Genomic DNA, 16,540 nt, shown 5'->3' on the forward strand with positions numbered 1-16,540 from the left:
ACTTAATTTCTCTTGTTATCTCCTAATTAGGTTATGAATGCAAAATCCCCGCCCTTTGGTCCTTTATTCAGTGTTTTAAAAATCGGTTTTTTAGTTGAACCGGCATGGTGACCGGTTCACGGTTCAACCGGTTTCTATATTTTTCATGTTTTTTTTTTCCTTTTCTCCTACACATACATACATATATAAATCATGAATTTGATGTTTACAAATTCAAACATTAAAAACACACATAAAAATAAGTTATAGATGAATCCAAACATATTAAAATAATGTATATAACTATAAGTTTTAATGTTTTATATCAATCCATATAAGTAAAAAGAAAATATAGTATAATACCGAAACAAAATATAATTTTAAATGAATACAAATACATCAAAAAACTATATAATATTTACTATATATTTTTATTTAGAGAAAACTAATTAGATTTGAAATAAAAATCACCAACGTTTATTATGTAAATGATTATTTTCCATCATGTGTTTTTATTCAGTTTAACCGGTTTATTTACCGGTTCAATCGGGTTTTTCAAAAAAACCGGCTGGTTCAATCCGGTTTAGAAATCGACATAAAACCGGTGATAGTTTAATCGCTCCCTCCTCCGGTTCTCATTCAAACCAGTTTTTAAAACACTGCCTTTATTTACTATGGTTTCTCTCATTAACTAACAGGTCCCTCAACTTTGAAATGTTGTATATTAGCCCCAAAACAATAAAAGATTCATAATTGCCTCCTGGACCATTGAAATGCAAGGATATACTATTAACATGTTGTGATGTGGATGACAATATCAATAAGTTTTAGAAAAAAAAAATGGATATGCATTATATTTACATGATAGTATATCGTTTTAATACAATAACTAGTTATAATATTAAAAAAAAAACAAAAAAATACTTAATGTATTAACCCAATTCGACTTTATTGTATTACAGTTTGTTAGTTGTGACTACCGTTTTTATTTTCACTAGGTATCTCTAGCAATTAACCGACTAGCCTCATTGCAAGTGAATTGTAACATTAAAGATAGTATTTAATTCGTATGTTTAATCAAATGTTTATATTTTAATCTATTGATATGAAGAAGATAATATACTTTTATAATATATATCTAATTGTATATATTTTTATTGGAAAATTGATGAATGAATGCTCTAAATGAGGTGGCCAACATGATTGCAAGCTTATGATGGGTTGGAGTTGGCCCATTAAGCTTAGAATATTTGTGCTTGCTTTTGGGACCTTCTCCTCCTATCAACGTGTCTACAAATTATTGATCATTTTTCTTTTCTACATTAAATATTTAATTTCAGAAAAAGAATATAACTGACAAAAAGTAAATGAAGTTTTTACTTAAAACAAAACAAAATTTCTTTTATCCTTTTAGTATAATTATAACAATTCTTAAATGTAAAGGTCATAATGGTTTATTTATCTCTCTTTTGTAATTCAAAAGGTCAAATGATCTTTTTATGTATCTTTCTATTGATAACATACAATATATGTTAATTTTCGTTATCATAATTATCTTTAATTATTAACCTAATCATCTATTTAGTAATAATTTATACTTCTAATTAATGCATTTATAAAGATTAACGAATTTATATATAAAAGAATAAAATATTATTTTACTAAAAAAATGATTTACTTATACGTTATACCAGTTTTGCTGTATTAAAATATAAAAGTAAAAAGCACTCAAAAAAACAGAAAAGCTAGGCTAAGGTATGATCTGTATTTGCCGTTAGTTGACGTCACAATGTCTCACCAACATAAAGCAGCCTTTGACTTTTTGACTTTTTCCGTTTAAATTACTTAACACCCCTACAACGTGCCTCATTATAACGGTAACTTCGTACTTCGCCAATTTTCTTTTCTCAAGGGTGCACTGTAAGACACTACACCCTCAATCCAACGGCTGAAAGTAAAACCTCTGTGACACGTGTACGTCACTAGTGCTGTTGATTTGGTGGACGACAACTAAGACTGCTGGCATTACTTAAAAAACCGCAGTATATAAACCCTCCTTCTCTGTTCTATTCTCATCGTCTAATCACTGATTCACTGTCTCTCTCTATCTCTCTCTATCTCTCAGGAATTACAGAAGCTTTCTACAACGACAACAATGGCATACTCGAGCTGTCTGATGGTGTTGCTGGTTGCATTGATCGCTGGATCTGCTTTCGCTCAGTCACCTACGGCTGCGCCAACGGTTTCGCCAACGGCTTCGCCCACCGCCGCACCTCCTTCACCTGTCTCCGCTGTTCCTACTGCCTCACCGACTGAAGCTCCATTGGCTTCTCCACCTGCTCCTCCTACTTCTCTAGCTCCATCTTCTCCAACCGCTTTTCCTCCTTCGATCTCATCGACTCCCACCGGTTCACCTACCTCTACTCCTAACTCCGCTAGCTTGAACAGAGTCGCCGCCGCCGGATCCGTTGCCGTGGTTGTCTTAGCCGCTGCTTTCGTTCTGTAGAGATAGATCTAGTGGCGTTCATGATTTTCACATTGAGTGAGGGTTTCTGAATATCGATTCGTATGATATTCCAGTTCATTGTTACTATTATTTATTTAGTAGTTGATTTTAGTAATTTGTTGTATGTCGATCTCGGATTCACGATCTAGTACTCGATTTGTTGTTGTTATCATTATCATTTTATATACCGATTTGTTCATGAGTTCATCCGTAGAGATTTTGCCTTTTTATGTCTACTTTTGTTCCCTGTGTGTGTGTCATCAATGAAGCTTTTTTGAAAACCTGCAACAGAGATCGTAGTGGACATGTGCTGACCGTGAAAAGTCTGGTGCTGACCGCTGACCGTGATTCAAGGTATGGGCCATGTGACTCTACATGTTTACTTACACTTTTTTCTGTTAGAAACAAATTCACTCACAGAAAGTGCACAAGTTATTATGTTGACAAGTAGTCGAAAACCTTCAATTACATCATTTATTAATATCATTCCATAAATTGTTATGGTTAGTAGAATTGGGTGGTAATTACACATTTGGTCAAAGAGGAAGGACCAAAGTGTAATAACTATTTAGGGGAATAAATTAAGGAAAATGTGTTCATTTGGTGCTTTTATTTTGAACAAAAAACCCCCCCTAAAATGTAGCTTCATATTGACGTTTTAAGCATAAAGGTGGTATACAAATTCTACTCAGGTTGTAGAGAATAAGAAAGAGCATGTGTGAGTGTGAGGAAAAAGAAAAAGAAAAAGCATATATAGCTTCAAACCAACTCATTCTTCCAAATTCTTTCCTATTTTCTCTACCACCTTCCACCATCTTCATATTCACTTCAATCTTCATTCATTCCTCCATCTTCTCATATATCCAGTTGTTCATTCTTGATCTTCAAATCAATGGCGGAAACAGACCTGTACAAAACCATGATCAACAACCCACAACTCCCTCAAAACCCAAACAAATTCTACACCCATTTCTTCTACAAAGCCGTATTCGTATCCATCTTCCTCTTGCTTCTTCCCTTATTCCCTTCTGAAGCCCCTGATTTCATCAATCACACAATAAACACCAGAAGTTGGGAGCTTCTGCAACTTCTATTCGTCGGGATTGCTGTCTCTTATGGACTTTTCAGCAAACGAAACGATGAACAACAACAACAACAACAACAACAACAACCCAATAAGTCCGATAACGCTCAGTCGTATGTGGCCAGATTGCTTCAAGTCTCATCGGTTTTTGATGATGATTCTGAAACCCCATCGGAGCCCAATCATAGTAATAATAATAAGGTTCAGACATGGAATTCTCAGTATTATAGAGGCGAACCTATCGTAGTTGTAGCGAAAGAGACCTCTCAACAAGCGGCGGATTCATCAGCAACAGTTGAAAAGCCTCTGCTTCTACCTGTTCGTAGTTTGAAAAATGGAGTTTCTGAATCTTCTTCCATGATCGATTTTAAGGTCGGGAGATCTAACTCGAGGCGATTTAATAGAAATTTGAGCAAATTAAGCGGAGTGAGTCCGGAATCGGAGGAGGAGAATATCGTTCTACAGTCGCCGATTCCATGGAGATCGAGATCAGGGAGGATGGAAATCAAAGAGGAATTTACTCAAACGCCTGAAATTATTAATCATTCTTCAGATCCTCCATCTCTCTCATTGTCGTCTGAAATCCAATCAAAATCGCTCCAAGATGTTGGCCGGAAAAAAATCCCCACCACCAAGTCATCATCTTTCTCACCAATTCCTCCTCCGCCTCCGCCACCCCCACCTCCACCGTATCACCGACGGATGAACTTAACCAACACCCAAAACAGAACCGATACGTATTCACGTAAGGAGTTTAGAAGAAATGCGAGAAGCTTCCCGAATAAATTCTCAGAGGATATCCCAATGGCAGCTAAATCAAATTCATTTAGAACACCACGACAACAAACTGAATTCGATGAATATTTATTACATGATAGTGAAATCGAAAGGTTTTTAGAAAGAAGAGGGAGTCAGAAAAAGAAATTCATGGCGGATGATGAGGAGAAGAAAGAATTCATGGAAGCCGAGAAAGATGTAGAAGAAGAGGAAAGCGATGAGGATGAGCTTCAAGAACTTGCTTCAAAAAATGGAGAAATAGTGGGGAATGATCATGATCATCATGATCATGATCATGATCATGGTCCAGATGTGGATAAAAAAGCTGATGAATTCATAGCGAAATTCAGAGAGCAAATTAGACTACAGAGAATAGCTTCAATTAGAAGATCAACTACCCAAACAACACCTAAAATTGGAGGAAGGTAATAACTAATAACTAATAAATAATCAATTTTCAGTTTGAAGATGTGTAACTCTTTCTTTTCTTGATACTTCATGTTTTATTTTCAAATTTTCATTGTACCCTACATACTTGTTAGTTTTTTCTTTTATAATTCAAAAAAAAAAAAAACTATATCATTATTAATTAATTGATGAGGAGATGATAAATAAAGATAAAGAACACCGTTTTTATCTTATCCATCTCATGTTGATGTCATAAGACACATTTTCTAGCACATCACCATGTTCTTGTTTCTCTATAATAATAATAATAATACTTTTCAACAAAGAAATAATCGGGTCTTAAACAATATAGAGGCTTGATATTTAATTGATTATTAAAATGGGATTTGTACAAAAAGAATAAATGCATCACCTCCTAAAGATGTAAAGGATTGATATGAAGAGTGTAGAGTAGAGAGAGGAGGAGACAAGTGAAGAAAAGTATACCGATTACCCTACCAAGGTAGTTTACTATCCACGTTCTTCCTTTTTTTTTTTTTATTTAAATTAATTTATATTATTTTCTTTGTGTTTTTTTTTCTAATACAAAAATAAAAGCTAGCGTAGGCATCCCAAAAGAGGAATCATCAGTCATCACCACCACATCCAAGCAACCTAACATATTTGCTCCCCATTCAATTTATACCTCCTCCTACTTTTTAGTTTTCATTCAACCATCAAAATGGACTAAATAATGATCTAATTCATCAAATCATCTTTAAATTCCGTAGTAAAAGTAGTTTACAAGGTGTTATTGAAATAAAAGTTGAATATGAACTTAAATAGTTAGTCAAATGCATCAAAGCTTTATATCCAACTTTAGTGTATATGGCGTTTGACGTAGTGTTTGGTTCAAGGAAAATGGTGGAAAGGAATATGAATCTCGATCCATTTGATCAAATTTCGAAGCTATTTGGATGATTTGTCATCCATTACCAATATGAACGAATAACTCCAATTCGTTTTTGGAAAAAATGGAACTATCTATCAATTACTATTTTTATCGGCATCATTATCTTATAACTATAGTACTTATAATAATAGTTATTATCGTATTTGTTTCTATTTTATGTTATGTACTTATAATAATAGTTATTAGAAATTAAGTAAGTAGAGTAGCATGTTAATTTTTTAAGCTTTATATATATATATATATATATATATATATATATATATATATATATATATATATATATATATATATATATATATATATATATATATATATATATATATATATATATATATATATATATATATATATATATATATATATATGGAAAAGTTCAATAGAGAACCATAATTATGGGTTCTTCAAGGAACCAAATTTTATTTTTAATTTCTAGAGCTTATTCTTTATCGAAAAAAAAAGTCTAAAAATATCTTAATTAATATATTAACATTGTGAACGTGAAAAATATTTTTCGAATTCACCGTGTGAATCCGGATTCACGTTGTAAATTTTCGAAGATTCACATTGTGAATTTGACGTAAAAAAAAATCGAATTTTATATCATTGAAAAAAGGATAAAAATTTATGAATTTCTGTATTTTTAGTTTTTTTTTTTGATAAAAAATAAGTTCTAAAAGTTGAAAAAAAGATTGGTTCCTTGATTAATTATGGTTCTCTATTGAACCTCACCCTATATATATATATAAGAATGTTCATAACTTTGTACATAAGAAATAAATTTTTTGAGTGTATTGTAACAATTGGTACATTTTCAAGAAGTATGTTGATTGACAATATTGTTTACGGAAATACAGTATTATGGTGAAAAGTACATTGAAGTGTCTAACGCAATGCGGAGAGGAGACGACTATTAGTTTTATTTCAATGATAATGTTTGGGTGGCAATTAATTTCTTTAAGCTAACATCAATATTATTTAAGTGTAATAGAATTAAATTTGTTGACCAAAAGTGATCTTGTTGAATATTGAACAAGTTAGGATGGTGTAGGAGTGCACACTTGTTCAAGTTTTTCAAGATTCAAAGTACATTGTTATTTAGGGGTGAAACCCCTAAACGAACGGGGTCCGGGGGCAGCGCCACTGGGAGCGGGGTCTTATTTTTAGAAAGTTGACCATTTTTCCCTGAGATCCGTTTAATGACAGGTTTAGTAGTTTTTTATGCCAGTTTGTAACTGTCTAATGACAATTTTCAGACAGAAATCATATTAGCCGTTTTGGCCATTTTTCTGGTAGATCTTTCGAAGAACATTTCACATACATTCTCTGATTTCGTATCTCTGAATTTCATCCAATTGAGTGTTCGATCTGTACCATCGAAATACTTCAATTTGATAGTGATTCACGACTTTCAGAGAATCCAAGCAATCTGTTCATCTCTTTTTTTCTAACAAAAATGAAACAATTTTTTAGAAGAAAATGTGTCTCGAAAGTATTTCACAACTAAACAATTCTTTTCCTTTCATGTGGTTAAAAACATTATATACATTAACATTTACCAAAAAGATAGTTACACATGGTCTACAATGTTTTATTTCTTTTTGATCCCTATAGTTTCAAATAGACAGAAATTATTCCTATGTGAGAAAAACTAAAGAAATAGTCCTTTTTTTTTTTTCTCTCTAAATAAAAATCGATTTTGGACCGTAACAGCCTGATCCAGATTATTTTTTTTTTTCATTATTGGCCCCCTTTTTTTAAAATTTCCTGAATTTTGCCAAACTACATTTTTTTTAATTCTACAACATTTTAATTTTGTTACAACTATGTTTTTTAAATTGAAGTTTTTTTTATAGAATTACTATTTTTATATATTTGTTTTTATAAATATTTTTCTTTTAAAATCTTTTGACTTGTTTTATATTTTTTTCACATACAGTTTTCATGTATTTAGGCTGTGAAAACATATAAAGATTAGTTTCTTTTAAATATTTATGTTTTTGTACCAATATATGTTTTTATTTATAGTTATTTGTATGTTTTCTACGGTTAGTGGGGTTTTCTAAATACAATATTATAAAATACTATAGATATGTATGTGTTTATGGTTATGTGTTTGCATGCGATGTGACTATATTTGTGTGTATGTGTGTAGCAAAATCAAAAACAAAAAATACATTGCAATTTTTGTTTGTCACATATATTCTCTCTTTCTTCAACACACTTACTTTTCTCTCTCTCTCTCTCTCTCTCTCTCTATATATATATATATATATATATATATATATATATATATATATATATATATATATATATATATATATATATATATATATATATATATATATAGGTTTAGGTTATTTTGTTTTCACTATCTATTGTATGCATGTATGATTGATTCTCGACCAATCATTTAGTTATTTTAAGAAAACAATTAATGCATATTAAATGCTGAAGATGTAATTAATATCCATTATATATTCAACATTTAATATGCATTAATTACTTTCTTAAAATAACTAAAATTATTGTTCCAGAATCAATCATATATGCACACAATAGATAGTGAAAACAAAATAACATAACCCTATATATATATATATATATATATATATATATATATATATATATATATATATATATATATATAATTTAAATCCATCGATAAATAACTTTAGAAAAAATATATCAATTTTGTTAACATTACTTTATTTATTCTATTTTAATTCGGTTAACTTTTTTTAAACCAAAAATTAGTATGAACGGATTAAAAGTTGTGGACGAAAAGATAGCTGACCAAATGAATAGTTTCTTGAATTAACAATGCATCGACTAGTTTTTTTGAAAGGAAATAAGTCAATAATCAAAATGATAAAATACACAATGCAAAATACAATAAAAAGAAATTCTAAAATAAAAACAATGAGAACTAAATCCTGGCATTCACACTCAACCAAGAATCAAGACCGACATCAATGCAACCAAACTGAAAATAGCAGCCGCAAACGGGGAGACGGCAGGCGAAGAACTTTCCACCGGAATATTACTAGTACTTCCGGCGACAGTGGGAGGAGCAAGGGTGGTTCCAAAAGGCGTCGCGGTGGGTGAATCGCCTGTTACAGCTGATGGGGCGGCAGAGGGGCTCCCGACACCGCCGGCACCGGTGACATCGACAGTTAGCTTCATGCCAACACTGCAATGCCCGACAATACCACAGATGAAGTAATGGGATCCGGTGGTGTTTAGGGTGATGGTGGTGGTGCCGGAATTGTAAGACATGATGGAATTGCCGACATTGCAGGTGGTGTAGTCGTCGGAGCTCACTTCATCCACCGTATGGCTACTATCATAGTTGAACACTATAAGTCAAAAACATAAAGAAATTATTAGTTATAGGGTAGAATGTCAGTTGACATGATGTGGATAAATTTGTTCGATTTACTTATATATGGAGATGAGATGACAATTTGAATAAATATAATAACTAGAAAAAAATGAGATCCGATGATGATTTATTCCTACCATGATAAAGTCATAAAACCATTTTTTTTCTATCTATAAATCAATATGAAATGCGTTTTAATAACTAGTTTTCACCATATGATTATGTCAATCTCTTTTGACATGAAATACATAATGTAGGGGCAAAATGGAAAACCAAGACAAGTACTTAGAGTTAAAAAATTGTTGAAAAAACAAAAACGAGATAAAATTGTTGAAAAAACAAAAACGAGATAAACTCATATCATTGATGTCTATGATTTTTTTATTGCAAGGATAAAAATGAAACAAAATCTTACAAAGACTATCTCCCACAAGGAAAGTTTTGTCACTGGTCCAAGCAGTGTAATCAACACTTAACGCCCAGCCGCCTGAGTCTCCAACTGTATAAACTTTTGCGGAAGTGAATGTAATACAACTCAATATTGCCATCAAACTCACCATCTTGATGACATATGTTGCCATTGTGTGTGTGTGTGTTTGAGAATGTGATTATTTTGAATGACTTTTGTGAGAATGTGATTAATGGAAGTGAGATGGGTTATGAGTTATATAAGGCGTAAAAATGGAATGATTTGGAATTTGTGGAGTGAGTGAGATGTTTGGTACTTTGGTTTGGTTTGGGTTGGTTCACTCACTATGTCACTATGTGGGTTGGTACCTATAGAAAAGGTTTGACACTTGTAAAGGTACAAAGTTTCATAGGGTACAAGAAAAATATTACTTCTATAACAAATCAATCAATTTTGATTGTTGATAACAAATTAAATATAAATAGTTTTGGATTCGCTGAAACTTATTGGGTTTTATAATGTAAACAACCGATAAGAATTTATGTATATGAGTTTATATATTTACATATAAGTAATATAAAAAAGATCATTTAATTAGTTAAGTGAATCCGATAATTAGATTCATTGAAGTAAATTTTACATTATCTTTTCCAAACATATTATATGTTATGTTAGTTAATTTAAAAAACAAAATAGTTAATTTGTGTTGTCTAATATCATATCAACCATCAATTATGTGTGTTGAAATAGTTTTCCTCATAGGTTGTAGGAGGGTTGCTTGGTTTGGAATTCATACCAACTTCTCTTGCTTCTAAAATCAATGTACCTATAGATTTTGTTGTTTAAAATTTTGATAAAATTATTTTTGTAAAAGTATTGTTTCTCAATGCATTAACGTTTTTCTTTTAGAATTTAATATCAAACGGAGTAAATTATATAAATCGTCCCTCGTAAAGATGTCAAAAATCATGTTTCGTCATTATTTTCAAAAAGTTAATTTGGACCGTCCCTATATAAATTTCCCTATATAAATTTTTTTACTTGGATCGTCGATGTTGACATAAAAAAACTATTTTGTCCTCAATAATTTCTTTTTCAATTTTATTTTATTTTGTCTATCATTTTCAGATTAAAAAACAATATCCAACCCACCCTCTCCTCCCATTCCCTTTCCCCGTCAACTTCGTCTCCCTCAATCTCACCTTATCCACTTCCTCTCCATCAATACGACAACCTCTCCTATATTTCTCTTTCAAGTAGTTTCCGATGACCTGGACCTCTTTAACCACCGTCATCGCTGTTGTCGTTGGACCCCTCCAACCGTCATCGACATTGCTTCAGTAGGTCATAGGTAGATCTGGTAAGATCATGAAACACCCCATCATCTGATTCTGATCCGTTTCATCGCAGCCCACCAGTGAATTCAGCCTTACTTGAGATACTCGATGCCATAATTAGATTTGCAAGTTTCTAATGCATCACCAACGCTCATCTCCTCCTCCATATCTGTCGTCGTCTGCTTTCAGTTTAAGAACTCTAAATCCTTTGTTGATTTCGCATTAAACATTACCATGCCCTGATTCTTCCTTCCTGGTTTTCCATGATTATTCTTTCCTGGTAAGGCTACTTCCTTATTTTACTAATCCTTTGTAGGTGGGTTTTCCAATGGAGGCTGTTAGGGGTGATGATGATGTTGGTGGAGATAGCAAATACTTGTTTCTTTGTGCAAGGTGTTTACTGGTGGTGGTGTTAATAGTAAATGTGTATGGTTCGATGGTGGTTTGAGTATAAGTTGTTGGTTCGATGAATGAGGTGGTAGTTTGTGGTTATTTCCAGTGAAACATGGGAATTTTGAACTGAGGAGTGGGTAGGGCACTAGGGTGAAGTGAGGGGTGGCGGTGGTGCTCCATTTTCGATGATGGTTTGAGTATAAGTTGTTTCTTTGTGCAAGGTGTTGACTGGTGGTGGTGTTAACAGTAAACGCGTTTGGTTCGATGGTGGTTTGAGTATAAGTTGTTGGTTCGATGAATGAGGTGGTAGTTTGTGGTTATTTCTAGTGAAACAGGTGAACTTTGAATTGAGGAGTGGGTAGGGTGAAGTGAGGGGTGGTGGTGGTGTTCCATTTTCCGGTTAAGGGTGGTGGTGGTGGTGATCTGGTGTTCTTCAACAAAATAGAAAATAATTAAAATAATTTGAAATATCAAAAATATTAAAAATAAATGAAAATGAAAATCATTATATGTTTCTCACAAGGGATGAAATGTACAAATTTAAACTAACAAGGGACGAAACGTTCAAATTTTAACGCCATGAGGGACGTTCTGAATTATTTTTTGAACGTGCATTTTAACACCAGCATAATAGACAATTCTTGTAATTTACTCTCTCAAATATGTATAAATGATATATGCCAATCGGTCAATCACCATACATCTAACACGAGTAAGATAGACCATAATATCACAAAAACAAAATAAAACTCGTATGTTTAAATTTATTTTTGGAATGAAGAAATTTACTTAGAATACTAACAAGTTGCTAGCAAAGATTACAACAATGTTATAGCATTAATTGTGTTTTGAAGTCAACCTAACTAACTGATCGATTTAATCTTAAAAGTTTTATGAAAAATAAAAGAAAGATTGAGCAACAATATTATCTTACAAATCATATTTTTTTAGTTTGATCACTTGGAAAACATATTTTTTTTTTAATTTGATCGTTTTAGAAGAAGAGAGTTTGTGTAGTTTCAGAGAACCCAAAAGGTTGTAAAAAGCACTGCATCAGAACATTGTCTTTAAATTGCCAACATGGTCACATGATCCAACTAATGCAATAAATTATGGAACTAACATGAGGAATACCAATATCTCTCCATTGACTTATTTGATCCCAAATAGAACAGCACGAGACAAAAAAAAAAAAAAAAAAAAAAAGATGAGCAACCGTCTTTAAATGCAAATCGCAAATATGACAAAGCAAGGACACCACATTGATTGCATTATTATCCAAGTTTACTCTAGTGAGAACCTTATCAAGACATAACTTTTAAGTCAAAACATTTACCTATTATTTCTAAACAACAACATTAATCTAATCATAAACTACTTCTAAAACGACCCATATCACATACGAGACTTGAACCCTCGATCTCAAAGAAGGAGAACAATATCTGATACTATTGAAGTAGAAGCCCCTTTGTTCAAAACATTTAACTTAATTGGAACTAAAGTATTTCGATGTGTCGAATTATCATCGACAATCAAGATTTAACTACAAACTACTTGACCGACTAAAGTGAATTTGCCTGCATTTTTAAGGTCCCAAAAGACCGTCTCTTTTACCAAAAAGCACAACTGTTTGAAGAACTTCATGCAACTCGATCGATTTTTCTAAGAAAATTAGCCCAAATGTCAAGCATAAATCTAGATTTGACCTTGCAATGCTTATTAGAATTTACTAAGTTTCCTCCCACATACTTGTAAGATTATCATCTCCCACCTTTTCAAACAAGAGGAATCAAGGTTAATTCTTTTTCACACATTCACAAGGAGGATCTCATAATATTTGTCCATGGGGCATTTACAAAACCGGTAAACATAGTCGAGCCAATCAAACCATCACATAGATAGCCACTTTTAGGTCTTCAGAAAAACAAAATCTTCATTTAAAAAAGAAGCGATCTATTGAACACAAAAGATTGCCAATTTCAAGGTCATCATCTTCTTTACTTGCCATAACAATCTTCAATTTTTCTAAATGATTAGTTAAGGATCAAAAGTTAAATTCTCCAAGTTAGTTAATTCTCCTATATTCGGGTTTGAACCCGGAACCTCCAATCTAAGAGGCTTCCACCTCTATGAAGTGGACTGGTCCCACATTAACCCGAATAAGATTCTTTTCTCCTACCTCTCCTCCAACAAAAAATCAATTTCTGAGAGACTCTATAGTATTAATGATCATTTATGGGGCCTAAAATGGGACATGTAATAAATGACAATGCTTCTCAAAACAGATTGGAGGAGAGTGGTATAACCCTTCCAATTAGAAAGTTTTTTTCTAAAATTTATCACCAACCGGTTTCATCGGATAAGAAGGTTTATTCGTAAATTTTATCATCTTATAATTATCAAATACTTAAACATTAAAGCAAACAATGGAATGATGATATCGAATCTAGTGTTTTTGTTATGTTATTTTTAGGAAACAATTTATTGATATTCAACATGATAGCATTATATTTCTCACACTTAAAACATATTGATAACCCAGAAATGAAAAATAGAACCAACCACATGGATGTTTGGCCCATCATACTTAACCAACAACCGCACCTCCCAACTTTTGTCCGTACACTTCTTTTCTTTCTCCATGAAAAGTTTAATTTCAATATTTCATTACAACATTTGATCAAAACTTTATCAATTTGTGCTATACAATAATTAATTTTTATATGACATTACCAATGGATTAAAAAAACTTGTACTATATTGTTATGCAATTACTAAGTGAGTTGTTGACTTGAAATTTCATCTACCATGAATACAAAACATTAAGCAATCTATTTAGGACATTTCAAGTGAGTCTCCAGACTCCTCTATGTCTCATTCTGATAACATTTCAACATCACTAATACACCCTCTCACATTTATAAGGACAAAATTTATGAAATTACCTAATTTCAAATCCAAAAAAGATAAAAGATTTTTTTAGTTTATGATGTAGAGAGGAGAAAATTGAAGGTAAACTACACACTTTGTTCTTGTGGTTTATTGATTTTTACAGAAGTGGTCCTTACAAAGTATTTTTAACCTTTCTCATCCCTTAAAAATATATTTTCTCACAATTTTAGTAATTTAAACCTTCTCTAAAATGACGATTTTACCCTTTACTTTCACACTCGTTATTAATTTCCACTATTTCAAGTCTCTCTCTCTATCTTCATAAATATCCCCAAAATACTATAACCACTAAAAAACCACCAACATTACTTGATTTGTTGCCATGGGCAAAATGGTAATTTTACACATTCATCCACTTAACCATCTCTTACGTACTCAACGTCATCAATCATTAGAATATATCAATCGCATTGGTTGATTCCCATTCCCTATACTCTCACAAATAAAGGGTATTCAGTCATTTGTCTCAATAAAAAAAGTTGCAATCTCCTCTCCTCTCCTCTCATGGTGTAATTGTTTCTTTTTTTTTTTCCTCATACAAACTTCAATAACAAATTATAATAGTACTATATCTAACCAAGTGAATTCTACACATATTCATAACCACAACTTCTAAAACATTTAATATATTTTAAAACAAAAATGTTTAAGTAATTAAACTTCAACTTCATCCGATTTTGTTGATTCTTCTTTAGATTCAAGAGCCTTTTTTGTCGATTGTCTAAGAAATCTTTTACTAGGTGACACTCGAATCGCCCTTCCCATAAATATCTACAACACAATCCAAATATGTGTATTATAATTTATAGCATTAATGTATTTTCAATTATATAAATACAATAAACAAATGAACGAAAATATATTTTTTTACCTTTCCTTGAAAAGCAGAGAGAGCAGCCTCAGCCTCATGTTTGGTATTAAATGCCACAAAGCCATAGCCAGCAGAGCTTCGTGGTTTTTCATGGAATATAACTTCAGCAGACACAGGGTTACTATTTTCAGCATTGAAGAAATCCATAAGGTCTTTTGATCTTGCTTGAAATGGTAAGTTTGCAACAAATAAGTTGTGGACAGGAGCTGGCTTTGGTTGTGCAGGGGTAGAAGGGTCTTTTGACTTCTTTGGCTTTGCCCATGTCACATTTAGGGTTCTACCCATAAATTCCTAAATAAATATATTCAAGGATTATTACAGAAAATGAAAAAATTCCTATCTTTGTGATGAAAAGTGGAGTCGAATCAATAATTACATATGATTGAAGATTGGTGAAAGCTGCCAATGCTTCCTCATGTGAACCCATTGAAACAAACACTAAACCTCGATTTCTGGTTTTGCTATACATCGAAACCTTCATGAGAATAGATAAACTAATCAGAATCAGAATCAGAATCGTTTTCTTTTTCTAAAGACTCTAACTTGCAAATGCTTGTGAAACAAAAATGTTGCATTGTATTGGGCCGATGGAAGAAAGCTTAGTATATGTTGCGATTGAGAAGGCAAAATTGTAGTTTTTAACAGATTAGGGAGAAACCCAGATGGAAATAACTGCTAATATCTAAGAAAACGAAAAGAACCCTAACAGAAATTAAAAGCAAAGTGCGAACCTCAATATCAACAACGGTGCCGTGCTTCTCGAACAGAGGGCGAATTTCATCTGCAGTACAAGTCCAAGGAACATTCTGAGCAAGCAATCTTGTTCTAGAGCCTTCGTCCTCCACTTCTTCTTCTTCCAATTGTTGTACAGTATCGGTTGAGGTCTCAACTTGTGGGGCTTCAACGGCGGATTGGGTTTGGAAAACAAGAAAATTAGGTCTGTGGGTTTTGAGGAAGCGATTGGGAAGTGAAGCGGAGAGAGATAAGGATTGTAGAGATGAGGGATTAGGGTTTATGGGTTGAAAGAATTGAGGGTTTATGGGTTGAAAGAATTGAGGGTTTTGTTGGTTAGGGAAGAGAGAGGGTGAAGGAAAGCATACAAAACGAAGCAACGCCATTGATGATGATGAGTTGGGGCTTGGGGTGTGCTCAAAGTGTGGATAAGGAGTTTAATACTTTCCGCCAAAAAGCAAAATATCAAACCCCAAAAAAATTAAAAAACAAATTACTCACACAAGGCAAAACTTATATATATATATATATATATATATATATATATATATATATATATATATATATATATATATATATATATATATATATATATATATATATATATAGAGAGAGAGAGAGAGAGAGAGAGAGAGAGAGAGAGAGAGAGAGTCAAGATCAAATAAGAAGGAAATTTTTGGTAGGAAGGTAAGAAGTTTTTTTTGTACATATTTTTTTCGCGAACAAACAAAATGAATCATTAGATGATTCATTTATAA

The 16,540-nt window shown here is 32.3% G+C and overlaps 4 protein-coding genes across 4 annotated transcripts; 2 read left to right on the forward strand and 2 right to left on the reverse strand.

Annotated features, from left to right (window-relative positions):
• The first annotated feature begins 2,045 nt into the window (after positions 1-2,045).
• On the forward strand, positions 2,046-2,692 carry LOC111908934 (classical arabinogalactan protein 5). Its single transcript, XM_023904722.3, has one exon. It carries the CDS (start codon positions 2,135-2,137, stop codon positions 2,483-2,485), a length of 351 nt encoding a protein of 116 aa, XP_023760490.1. The 5' UTR covers positions 2,046-2,134; the 3' UTR covers positions 2,486-2,692.
• Positions 2,693-2,845: 153 nt separating this feature from the next.
• On the forward strand, positions 2,846-4,939 carry LOC111908933 (uncharacterized). Its single transcript, XM_023904721.3, has one exon. The coding sequence runs from the start codon at positions 3,378-3,380 to the stop codon at positions 4,773-4,775; it is 1,398 nt and encodes a 465-aa protein (XP_023760489.1). The 5' UTR covers positions 2,846-3,377; the 3' UTR covers positions 4,776-4,939.
• Positions 4,940-8,496: 3,557 nt separating this feature from the next.
• On the reverse strand, positions 8,497-9,725 carry LOC111908921 (stellacyanin). The gene is made up of 2 exons (XM_023904709.3): positions 9,504-9,725; positions 8,497-9,062 (listed from the first exon to the last, which is right to left on the reverse strand). The coding sequence occupies exons 1-2, from the start codon at positions 9,667-9,669 to the stop codon at positions 8,653-8,655; spliced, it is 576 nt and encodes a 191-aa protein (XP_023760477.1). The 5' UTR covers positions 9,670-9,725; the 3' UTR covers positions 8,497-8,652.
• Positions 9,726-14,727: 5,002 nt separating this feature from the next.
• On the reverse strand, positions 14,728-16,249 carry LOC111908932 (RNA-binding protein CP33, chloroplastic). The gene is made up of 4 exons (XM_023904719.3): positions 15,782-16,249; positions 15,427-15,525; positions 15,051-15,341; positions 14,728-14,950 (listed from the first exon to the last, which is right to left on the reverse strand). The coding sequence occupies exons 1-4, from the start codon at positions 16,166-16,168 to the stop codon at positions 14,834-14,836; spliced, it is 894 nt and encodes a 297-aa protein (XP_023760487.1). The 5' UTR covers positions 16,169-16,249; the 3' UTR covers positions 14,728-14,833.
• Between the last annotated feature and the right edge of the window lie 291 nt (positions 16,250-16,540).

Source organism: Lactuca sativa, chromosome 6 (assembly GCF_002870075.4).
Source record: "Lactuca sativa cultivar Salinas chromosome 6, Lsat_Salinas_v11, whole genome shotgun sequence".
Lineage (NCBI taxonomy): Eukaryota > Viridiplantae > Streptophyta > Magnoliopsida > Asterales > Asteraceae > Lactuca > Lactuca sativa.